The 12530-nt window shown below is 34.5% G+C and overlaps 2 protein-coding genes across 4 annotated transcripts; one reads left to right on the top strand and one right to left on the bottom strand.

Moving 5' to 3' along the window:
- The first annotated feature begins 936 nt into the window (after positions 1-936).
- On the top strand, positions 937-4611 carry LOC120152520 (mucin-2-like). Its single transcript, XM_039164724.1, has 4 exons — positions 937-961; positions 2916-3566; positions 3643-3682; positions 4093-4611. The coding sequence occupies exons 1-4, from the start codon at positions 937-939 to the stop codon at positions 4331-4333; spliced, it is 957 nt and encodes a 318-aa protein (XP_039020655.1). The 3' UTR covers positions 4334-4611.
- A 225-nt stretch (positions 4612-4836) lies between these two features.
- LOC120152553 (cold-regulated 413 inner membrane protein 1, chloroplastic-like) lies at positions 4837-6790 on the bottom strand. Of its 3 annotated transcripts, XM_039164753.1 has the most exons (7): positions 6582-6790; positions 6379-6492; positions 6202-6297; positions 5717-5781; positions 5375-5444; positions 5030-5205; positions 4837-4986 (listed from the first exon to the last, which is right to left on the bottom strand). In XM_039164753.1, exons 1-6 carry the CDS (start codon positions 6746-6748, stop codon positions 5034-5036), a joined length of 684 nt encoding a protein of 227 aa, XP_039020684.1. In that variant the 5' UTR covers positions 6749-6790; the 3' UTR covers positions 4837-4986; positions 5030-5033. The 3 variants fall into 3 exon arrangements, with proteins under 3 accessions (XP_039020684.1, XP_039020683.1, XP_039020685.1); XM_039164752.1 differs by having other exon boundaries at positions 4837-5205; XM_039164754.1 differs by having other exon boundaries at positions 4837-5205; positions 6379-6478; positions 6580-6789.
- Positions 6791-12530: the final 5740 nt, after the last annotated feature.

Below are 12530 nucleotides of genomic sequence, written 5' to 3' on the forward strand. Positions count from 1 at the left end.
AGCTTGATGTTAACCTGTTAATTGGGATATGATAAAATCTTATCTCAAAATCTCAAACGACTATACAATTCAAACGGTTTTGGGATAAGATTTTATCATATCCCAGTCAATAGCTTAATGTCATGCTCAAACAACCGTCAATTTTTTAATAGAAAATGACAAGTTAGAAACATATGAATAGTTGGGTGATCAGTTTGTAAATTTTAAGTCGATGGACTCAATAAAGTAGAGTCGTATAATCATGGGATCATTTATGTACTTTACCCTAAATTAAATAACTTGAATAATTGTAAAAGTTGGAATGATATTTAACTCTAAATGGTTGAAAATATTTGAGTGTTGAACCCAAAATCACATGTGTGTGACGAGAGTTTCTATTATAAGATGTGTTAGTAACAAGGACTACATATAGAATTATATCGATTTTTTAATTGTTACGTTATCTTCTCCGATAAATATTAATAACTAATTATCTGATTGAAAAAATTACAAGATTGGTGTTTGAATCAAGATCTTCTACTTAAGTAGTCACAAGTATAATTTACTCATAAAAATTCAATCAGCAACTACCCTCTAGAACATAGCATGTAATTTACGCTTCAACATTTATAAGCAATGGTGGAGCATACATTTCAAGGTCTCTGTGATGTCCAAGCATTGGTCTAGTTTTGATCAAAGGATGTAATTTTTAAGAACTTCAAGAAAATAATGGGTTTTTTTGCCCAATAGGGCAGCCCAAAAATATTTGCAAAATTGATGAGTTTGAGTAAAGAAATATTTTTTTTTATTGAAACTCGTCATTGTAGAAAATATCGTAAATCCCAAAATAAAAACCCGGAAACTCTAGTGGGCTAAATAAAAAACCCGGATACCATAATGGGCCCAAAAACCAAAATAATGTGCTAAAGATGAAATATTGACTAAGAGGCTACAAAAATGTCCATGAAGCCTTCTAGAGGAAGTATGTGGAGAAAAAAACAGTAACATGGAATCTACTTGAACACGGTTTTTTAGGTATTTATTGTTAAATGATCGAACACATATGATCTTATAATCATTCGAGTTTAATAAAAAAAAGTCCGAAGATGGGAGAAAGTGTGTATGTTGTAAAATAAGATTCAAAAACCCAACATATAACCCTTTTGCATTCTCCCTTGCTTGCTAAATCCAACAACCAAAATGCCTCTTCTCTCAAGTATTCTGCCTTTTCCTCTCCGTTTCAATCTATCATCCCTCCAATGAAGCATTGATTCCTTACAAAGTATTTTTGTTTATTTATGCAAATTACAGACCTTTTGTTTGCAATTGGTCTTTGATTTTCAAGACATGAACTCAAGATTTGTTCACTTTCTCTGGGTCTTTCTCTTCCAAGTTTTCCTTTGCTCAGGTAATTCATTCTTATATTCGTCGTCGTCGTCTTCTTAATTTTGCACCAAAAGGGTATGCTCAAATGTTCATTTCTTATATATCAAACACAAATGTTTAGATGTAACATTTTCATTAGTGTATAGATTGCTTGGTTCCTAAACGACCAAAGAATAGGTTCACTAAGGGCCCATTTGTTTAAACGTAAAATGTTTTCCGTAAAACGTTTTCCTCATTTTTCAGTGTTTGGTTGGAGGAAAACTGGTTGGTCAACGTAAAACATTTTTCTGGTCAACAGAATTTACTTTGTGTTTTTTGAAAAATGACTTACGCTCTGATTTTCCGCAATTCATTTTCCGAACTTTTCACTTCAAATAATAAATACTCAAAATAATTTTATTTTATAAATTTAATATTAATAAAATATTTTAATATAATTTTAATCAAAATATTAATTATTAAAATATTTAAAATATATTTATTAATATTTCTAATAATATAATATTATATTTTTAATATTATAAAAAATAATCAATTATATTATAATAATATAAGATGTTATATTTTTATTTTAATAATATATAATAAATTATTAATCAAATTTATATTATTTATTAATTTCAATAGAAATAATATTGTTAAATTATTAATAATGAATAATATTATTTATATATTTAATATTAATATAATAATATTTTAATAAAGATATTTAAAATATATTAATTAATATTTTTAAAATATAATATAACACTATTAATTTAATAAATAATTAATATAATTTATAATTATTGCAATAAAATATACCAATATTAATATTTTTATTAATAAAATTATAAAAATAATATTTTAATATTTTTAAAATAATAATATTAAGTTTTATGATAAATAATATTATTTATTGTATTTAATATTTATAATAAATAATTTTAAAAAAAATCATCAACTAGTGAAAAAAGGGTTTAAACAATATATTCCAAACATCGTAAAACGTTTTTTCAAAAAATGTTTTTCAGAAAATATAATTCATTTTACGGAAAATATTTTCCGAAAAACGTTTTCAGTGAAACAAACGGATCCAATTTTTTATCTTGTCAAACGTGTTTAATTAGGAGGGAATTGATATTGGGGAAAAAATAAGGATTTAAAAATGGTTTAAAATTAATTAGGGAAATAGAGATGTTTTTACGGTAATTGATAAAGTCATTAGGAGATGGAAACAACTTCAGTAAAATCATCGGTGAGTGTGTTTCAATTTTTGGGTACTTTTAGGACAAAATGAAAGAAAATTAAAAGTACATGGTTAAAATAAAATTTTATAAAAATAATAGGGTAAATTATGTGTTTAGTACCTAAACTAGTGGTTTTGGTCCATTTTAGTACCTAAACTTTCAATTTTTTCAAAATCATACCTAAACTATTATCCTCATTTGTCGATGGCATTGTCAATCATTGTAGAAACGTTCCTATTTCCTTTAATTTTGCATGTCTATATATTTCATCATGAAAAAACAACAAACCCTTACCTTTGGCTTTGCTCTTAACCTCTTCAGGTTCAAGTGTTCCCTACAACCCTCCTCCCCAAGAAAACAATCCAAAACCAAAACAGAACATTAGGGTATTCTTTGCCCCTTCAACACAAGACAATGTCCCCATTGTTAACCCTACTCCTCCTGGCAGTACCACAACTCCAACATCCCCCTCAACCGAGCCCATCACCAACCCTACTACCCCCGTTACCACTCCGACATCACCCGACACGAATCCCTCCCCGACCATCCCTACGCCGACATCACCCGACACGAATCCCTCCCCGACCGTCCCTACGCCAACATTACCCGACACAATTCCCTCCCCGACCGTCCCTACCCCGACATTGCCCGACACAAATCCCACCCCAACTGCGCCCATCATGACTCCTCCGACTGTCCCGACCACTACTCCATCGACTCCGCCGTCGTCATCGGGAGGGACGTGGTGTGTTGCGAATCAAGGCGCTTCACCAACTGCACTACAAGTAGCTCTAGACTATGCTTGTGGTTATGGTGCAGGATGCTCTGCAATTCAGACTGGTGGGAGTTGTTATGAACCAGACACCGTTCAAAATCATGCTTCTTATGCTTTCAATGATTATTACCAGAAGCACCCAGATCCGACCAACTGCGTTTTCGGAGGAGCAGCTCAGCTTACTAACACCGATCCAAGTAAGACATCATTTATGGGTGATAACTGTTCATTTTTAGACAACATTTAGGATTGATATGTAATATTTTGGTGCAGGTACTGCAAACTGTCACTACGCAGCATCCTCGTCAACAGAGTAATAATCTTACAACGAAATGTTTTAAATGGTTAAATTATATTATTGTCCCCTTTATTATAAGCTGAATATCAAATGAGTACCTCTTAGTTCTGAAACCCAGGTTTTTTAGTCCCTGTACATTTTATTTCAAAGGATACAAAGCATTAAACAATATTGAATTGCAGTGCTTTAAGCTGAAGTATTAAAAGAATGTACATTTCCTAAAACACAAGAACTAAATTACTCATCTTTTTCCATGTTAGCTTAATTGTCAAGGACTAAATCACTTTTTTTCAGAGTTGGGGGGCTAATTTTTTTCACATAACCCTATAGTACAAGATCCGTAAGATAATTTACTTTTTAAATTTCCATACAAAGAGAACAAAGATCTTACTGCTTTTTCCTTCTAAACATGTGAATGAATACAGTGTGAGTCCACCAGCCAGAATGGCACCACCAGCCACCATGTCCCCACCAAGTACCACCACCATGGCTCCACCGTTCAGCATGACCCCGCCAACGTCTACCGGGCCAGGTGGGGACACAGTTTATGGTTCAGCAGGACCTACCGGACTCCCCAATTCAGCCATCTCAGTGTCGTTCCGGTTTTGGCCAATCTATGTGACGATGAGTCTGGTGTGGTCGCTTGTTGCTGCAAACATATTCTAGGCAAGAGTCAATCAACTTTCAGAGGCACGATCGCAGTTCCATTGGTTCCTTAGCATTACAACAATCTTTGAGAATCAACAATGGGATGATCATCTCAGTGGCATCGATACATTAAGATCTACAGCTATAGGTATCGATCTATGCATGCATAAAAGCTGGAGCAGGGGGAAAATATGAACATCATAGAATATCTTAGGTTCTAGCATTCATAGATGTTATCATAGCTGCTTGTTCAGAGTTGTAGTTCGAATAATAAGTTATTGAGATCTAGGAATGCTTACTAGCTCATTAACATGCACATATATATCATATACATACATTCTTATTACTATTTTAAATACTAAACTATACTTATTCACCAGGTAGCATAGCAGTATTTTCTCAAACGTATGAAAATTTATCATTTCATCTCGATGACGATACGGTTAATAGAATAGATGTGCATTTTTTATAGTATCCGGATCCGATTAAGTATCGAAGAATTATAATCACAATCATTCCACTGCAAGCTCAAACTGTATTATTTCAATATAACAATAGCATACACGCACTATATGACATATTTATTTGTTCTTATTTTTCTCAGAGTGAAATGTACTTGTCATACTAAAACAAGAACAATGATCTGGAAAATTAGTTACTCTTACAGTACACCCTCCCTCTGTCTCTTCAATAACTTGAAAGACGTCTTTATTCTTCGTTAAATTCGGATCAAAAGCAAGCACGAGATAACAGTGATGCAAACAACGGCTATGGTGGCAATAATTGAACCTTGGTCAAATGCTCTCTGAAAGCTGCCTGCACCTGAGAAATGCTGGTAAGCCAAATATGCTGCAATCACTAAGGCAATAATAGCGCCTTGTTGTGTTCCGCTGTCAATGAAACAATAAAAATGCATAAACCTTATCAAATATATGTATCAAATAGGCAACTAATAGTCTATGTTTCTAAGATTTCCATGTATTAGGAGGGTAAATGAAGGAGTCGAAGTAACATGGAAGATATCATCAAGTTACCTAAAGCAGTACACAACATACTAACCTTATGTTCAGAACATTGTAAGGGGTCACAATCACCAAAAGTAATGCTAGAAATGGCAACTCAAGTTCACCTAGTAACAGAAAAGATTACTTTATCATTCAATTAATTTAGCAAACAAAATAAACTGTCAGAATTTCATGGTTGAATGTATCCAAGGCTCCAGATTCACGGCCAAATTATTCCGAAAATTGAATCCAGTCCAATCATTCGACGGTAAAACCAATCCGAATTATTGAGATACAACAAAATCAAACCCCAAAAAAAGCAAAATGTTGAATTGAATCAAACTAGCAGAATCTCATTTGGGATCAATATATATATAGTACCATAGAAATAATTTACCAGGAATGAAGAAGAAGAGACGAACAAGCAGTGTCAAAAACGCTGCCCAAAGACCATATTCACCCCTGCAAATTTGATCATCGGTCACAAGGTTTTTAATGAAAAAAAAAATTGTACTTTGGTCTGAGTGGTACAATGCTCTGTGTCTATTAAGTAAGGTCAGTTTAAAATCTTGTGAATGGAAAAAAATAGGTACTAATTTGACTCCATCTAGACCTGTCAATTCCCGAAACCAGAACAACCTAAACCCGAGATGATCCATCCAATCTGGAAAAAAACCAAATGGCATTTCCCAATGATTGAACCAGAAATGATTCAAAAATTTTAAATCCAAATTCAGCTGACCTAGATTGACCCTTTTCAATAACAATCCAACCCACCCAATTAACAGGTCTACCTATTTGAGTCCAAGACCAAATATAAAAGAAAATGCTACAGGAAACTGATCAATACAATTACAAAAGAGTAAGAAAACTTTTGCTTACTTCATCCATGCAATGATGCTTGCTGGAGCTTGAATTGCGAACAATGGAACAATAAATTGTTTTCGAATCATTGTCCCTTTCGTAATCAACAAAATCCTGTTCGAAATCACTTCAAGAAATGATACTTTTTTTCTTCTGAAAAATGAAAATGAAAAGGCAGCCAATCAAAAGACTTACGCAGAAGAAATGGCGGAGATCCACTGGAGATTACGAGGTGAGAAAGGAGCCGCGGAGCAAACCGCACCGGATCCTCTACTCTTCTTCTTTATCTCCTTATCCTTAATCGAAAATCTACAAATTCAAAATTCAAATTCAAAGGAAGTAAAAAAAAATCTTCATTTTCCCGAAAATTTGATTCTAATCGAGAGTATTAAACTTACCTGAGAGGATTGAAACCGATCCAACCAGAAGAGGGAGCGAGAGTGGAGAGCCTCGTTGAAGCTTGAAACGGTGCGTTTCGGGAAGGAATAACGGGTACATGCCGTGGAGTGGAAAGGCAGAGAGATTGCTGTGGTGGAGAGAGTGAAAGTGTCAGCATTTTCTTCATCCTCGGTGATGACTACAACCGTATGTGTCGATGGAGATGAGGATTTAGCCTTAATCGTGAGTTTCATTTGGAGCGTAGTTGGAGCGAAAGGCACGGCGCCACGTGAACGGTTCAGGCTTCGAGGGCTCCAGACGGTACGTTTACGTTACTTCATTGTGCGCACCTGGATCGCGGACCCCATCCAACTTCGACCTCAAATACCCAATTTCCCCTCCTTCTTGGATCCTTCAAGACATTTAATAATAAGGGTAAAGTATAGTAATAGTCATTGAACTTCTCTGACACTTGCATTTAGGTCCTATAATTTTTAAAACTTGCAATACTTTCCTCCAACATTTAGTCTGTTTGCAATATGGTCCCCGATGTAACCGACCGTTTGACGCTGTTATACTTTCATTAGAAGAAGATGACGTGACAGTCCTCCAACATTTAATCTGATTGTAATTTGGTCACTGAACTTTTCAGGCGCTTGTAATTAGGTCCCTAACTTTTAAAACTTACAACACAATCTTCAATTTCATTCTAAACCCCAATTTCCTTTTTCGCTTCTCTCTTCTCATTTCCAATGTAACTTTTCAGTCGGGAATGCATGAGAAATTCTAATCTAACTTTGAATTTTGTGGAGGTGTTGACTTGAATAAAGGTCAATTGAGAGAAGACCCGACCAAGGGACTATCGGGACCATCAACGATTCAAGGTGTAATGTTAGATACAAGTCATCTCAGGTTAAGCATAACTGTTCAATGAAATGCTTGTGAGAAAAAAATGGGGTTAGAATTGCAGAGTTGACAAATACTACTAAGATGAACTAAGTATCATTGTTGAAAGTCACCAACAAAGCTGGAATTATTTTGTATAAATGACATATAATAATTTCTTCGTTTAATCCTTGTGGTTAAAGATTTTTCAACAGACGATCAAATATAATGAAATCCCAAACAACGCCTTCACCTCTTTGTCTCTTTCGCTCATATGCACTCTTTTTTGGTTTTTGTTCTTTAGTTTTCCCCCATGTAAAATTGTAAACCCAAGCAGTGTTCTGTCTTTCAGCTTTTTATTTAAAAAGAAAAAATGGAGGAAGAATTGCTGAAACGCAACACCGATTGCGTTTATTTCTTATTCTCTCCCCTCACTTGCAAGAAGATATTTATTTTTTCTTTTAGGCTCTCAGGAAGTAAGCTTTTCCGCTTTCACACTTTCCCATTTTCAGCTCGCATTGTGTGTTTTTTTGTTGAAATTTTTTATGTTTCTGGAACTTCATGTCAAGGATCTGGATATTCAGTGTTAGTTTTGAACCAAAACTATCTAATTTTCTTTCTTTCTTTCTTCTTAATCAAAACTTTTAGTACTCCTTATGAAATATATTCAGTCCATCAGAATATAAGTGAAAGAGGGTCCTAGGCTAAATTTTTTTGATCTTCTTGTTTGGTTTTTCTTAAATCGGGGAATTGGTTGTGAGTATCGACATAATGAAATCGCCAGGCTCAATCTGAGAGACTGCTGGTACTAGTTTGTTGGGAATTGTATTGATCCGACCTGTGGTTTTCGGCGCCCTCTGAGCTCGTATTCTTTTTAATAAGTTCATGTTGATTATGGGACTGATATATCGTGAACGAACTAGATTTTTTACATGTTTTAGAAATTTTACAGTTGAATCTGTATTGAATTATAGCTTTAGAAGACAATTCTGCATCCACGTAGCTCGAAAGGCATCATGACAATGTAGTTTATTTGGAGCAACTACTTTATATGTTGTCTGGTCATTGCACATTTGCATCTTCATTTCTGGCATATATATGTTTGTTGTAGTGTCCTCTATGTTTTACAATGTCTTTTATTGCTGACATGCCATGAATTTATAAGAATTATGGGCTCCTACGATTTTAATTTCGCTATATGCTTTAGATTCTCATCGTGTTTGGCTATTGAGGAACATTAAACATGGAGCATTAGAAGCAATTATATGTTAAAAGGGCAGGCCATTAATGCATTCGCAACCGGTAATGTTGTATTTGGCATCTAATGTATATCTTAAACAACCCATTTGATGCCTTAGCTTTTGGAGTGACTATGATCGAACCTCTTTCCCTTTATTTATTAAGTCCTCCTTTTGAATGAGTTATTAATTGATATTCTTGGTTTATTTTAGTTATTGCTTGGATGTATGTTGTAGTCCTATGAACTAAAACTCTTTACTATTTCCGTAGCCGTTGGATGTGCATGCTCAAGTTCCATCCAAACCTACTGGATTGTCATACCAAAGTGCGGCAGCTGCAAACAAGACAAATTGGCCTTATTACTTTTACTTCAACGGTTTATCAATAAACATGATAGGTGTACTTTTCATGTTCAAAGTGCGGCAACCGTTGGATGTGCATACAATAAACCTCAAATTTATATTAAATAAACACTATCAAATAGCAAATTCGTGTTCAAATTTCCAAAACACTTCAATTACATTCTAAACCTTAAATTCCAAAAACATTTTAATTATATTCTAAATCCTATAAACCCTAAATTTAAGTATTTTAAATTTAGTGTTTAGAATGTAATTGAATTATTTCTGGAATTTAGGGTTTAGAATGAAATTGAAGATTGTGTTGCAAGTTTTAAAAGTTGGGGAACCTAAATGCAAGCTCTTGAAAAGTTCAATGACCATATTGCAAACGGACTAAATGTTGGAGGACTGCCATGTCATCTTCTTCTAACGGCAGTGTAACGGCGTCAAACGACCAGTTACGTCGGGGACCATATTGCAAAGAAATTGAATGTTTGAGAAATGTATTGCAAGTTTTAAAAGTTAGGGGACCTAAATGCAAGCTTTTGAAAAATTCAGTGACCATTACTATACTTTACCCTAATAATTAGTGAATTAATGGATGAATAGTAATGAAAAAAAACATTTAGTTGAGGTTAGGGAAGTATACGAGATCCGAACTTAATAGGTATTGATCTGATTTGATTTTATTAGATTGGGGCTTTTTAAAATATAGGTTCGAGTCGAAGTTTTTAAAGAATAAATTTGGGTCAAGTTAGATTTAGGGTGAAAAACCTGATCTGAATCTACCCAAAAAATAATGTAATTATAACTTATATTTAGAGATAATTATACTAATAGTGCTCTCTATATATTTTTTTCAATTAGATCCTTATTTCATTGAATAAATATTTTTTATAAACATATTTGATTCGGGTTGATTCGGGTTCGAATTTTATATCAAAAGACGAATCAAGTTTTAGGATCAATTTTATATCCTACAATCATGTCAAATTTTAGGTAGAATATATGTATATTTCGGGTCAGGCCGACCAAAAACCCGACCTATGTTTATCCTTAATCAAGGTGATCGAGGAGGAAATTAAAGTTTATATGTTGAGTCAACATTCAGATAAGACTCCTGATCCTAATGGATTCACCTTTCATTTTTATCAAAATAGTTTGAACAATTGTGGGGAAGATGTAATCACGACCGTCAAATTATTATTATTATTTTGAAACATTCGCAGTTGTTGATTGCACTTAATGCCACTACGTAAATTTTGGTACATAAAAAGCTAAATCCAAGTCATGTGATCATACCTATTTCATGTTATAATACTATTTACAAATACATTACTCGTATCATTGTAAATTAAGTCCAAAGTTTTCCTTCCTGAGGTCATCTCTTGTAGACAAAGTGCATTTAAATTTCAGCTCACGAACCTTTGATTCGTTGACACCGAATTTCTCTCCAAGATAGTGCCCAGATCGTCGCTAGGAACTTCCTCGACCTTTCGGCACTAGACAGGCGTCAACCCCCATACATGGTTTTACAACTTTGCGAAGACCTGTGTTTTTGATAAACAATCGCCACTGCGACCCCCTTTGTGAAGAGGTTCCCTTTCTCCCGAAGTTACGAGGCTATTTTGTCGAGTTTCTTAAAAAATATTGTCTCGTGCCCTTAGATATTCTCGACCTACCCACCTATGTCAGTTTCGGGTACATGTATCCTTTTGTCAAAGATCGTTCGAGCTTTTCTTGTGAGTATCTTCTAGGTTTCACCAAAAGAATTTTGGACACAGTCGTGAAGTTTTGAAGCTTTTGAAGTTATTTTATAACTTCTCAAGATTGTAGATTAATCCTAATAAACCTAAAATCTTTTCAATTGGAATTGACGAGGCTACTTTAGCTGAGATCACAGAAGTTACACCTATAAGTAATGGTAAATTATGTGAGGTATAAGGGTCCTAAAAGCAGTAAAAAGGCGTTTTTACCCAAACAATCAATAATTACCTGTCAGACACTCATTGACCAAATTTTAATGATCTAACTCTCATTTGTTGACATGGACGGAAAGCGCAGATCACCAAACGCGTCTTTTCTGGGTTTTTGTTCAAGTTGACGCCAAGTGGGCAAAGCGCGGATCACCATTATTCACCTTGAATTAATGGATACTTCATTATTACCCGAGCCTTAAAGCTCGACGACTCACCTCTCCCCCTTACCTATAAATACCCCCGAATGCAAACATCAAACCACACCAAAATTACTTTCACATTCTTCCTTCTATTAAGCTAAGTAGATTGTATTATAGTTCTTAGAAGATAAAATTATTTATTATTATATTTATTTTATATTTAATTATTTGACCAAAATTCCCTTTGTACTCTAGGTGACACCCTTCTCATGTGAATAGACGGTTATTTTTAGTTGTTGATCCCAAATTTGCAGTAGGGGTGGTGAGTCACGTGTGGGTGGATAGCTAAGCAAAGATATTTTTGCTATTTTGTCTTTTCTACTCCAGAGTTTGATGTCCATCTTTCGATGCTGCAAGTTTTTCAACTTTTCATCTCTGGAATACTACAGCAGCAATTTTTCCAGCATGCCTCAACAGCCACGTTTTCTCCTTAAGCTTCCATTGCCTGCACAACACCAAAAAAGCAAGGCATTTCCCTTAGCAAAACCAGTTTTCAATAAATTTGTGTCGTAGCAAGACTTTACCACCAAATGCAACTATATGACCTAAATGCAATCGAACTGCTATGACATGGGCTTTAAAACAAACAATAACCTAAGTAAAAATGCACAAAATACAATCTTTTTACGGGGTTAGCAAGAGTATGTCTTGATTATTTTAGTGGGCATCTATCTCATAGACTCTTTTGTATTCGAGTCATAACTCTTGGACTAATTGTATTTGAGATTTATTTTAGGAGTTCTCCAGTTTTGTAAACCTAATTATTATTATCTTAGTTTGTTTAAATGTGATATTTATGATTTCGAAAATGAAATGTTTTAAGAAAATTTTGGACTAGCCACTTTGGTGGTCCCGTGTAATGTCTAAACCCATCGGGTTTGGTTGTAATCGGATTTGGATGTTACACTTGCAGGAAAGAAGCCCTTTCTGCTGTCTGCATCCAAAAATCGACTCTTTAATCTGGTTCAGGTGTTTTGTTGCCCTGTTCACATTGGTGGAAGTATAATGGAGATAGGTGCATTATTCTCCGAGCTGCTGTCACGCTGGAGTTTCGTTACTATTCTATTTTGGTGTTCTCTACCGATAGCGGGTATTGTTCGTTCGTCTTGGGGTGTAAAGGCTGCCATAGCTGCTTTGTTATCGGTGTTTACGCTTAGGTTCTATCTGGTTTTGAATGTGTATGTCCACTGGTTTTGTGTAGTGAACTTCGACTGTATTGTATTGCTCGAGTTTTGGAATTAATAAATCATCTCGGGTACTCTTTCCCCTAGTAAGCTTTAGAGGAGGTTTTAAACGATGCAGGTCACCTTTCAAAAAGAAAACCA

This window comes from Hibiscus syriacus, unplaced genomic scaffold (genome assembly GCF_006381635.1).
Source record: "Hibiscus syriacus cultivar Baekdansim isolate YM2019G1 unplaced genomic scaffold, ASM638163v2 tig00111092_pilon, whole genome shotgun sequence".
Classification (NCBI taxonomy): domain Eukaryota; kingdom Viridiplantae; phylum Streptophyta; class Magnoliopsida; order Malvales; family Malvaceae; genus Hibiscus; species Hibiscus syriacus.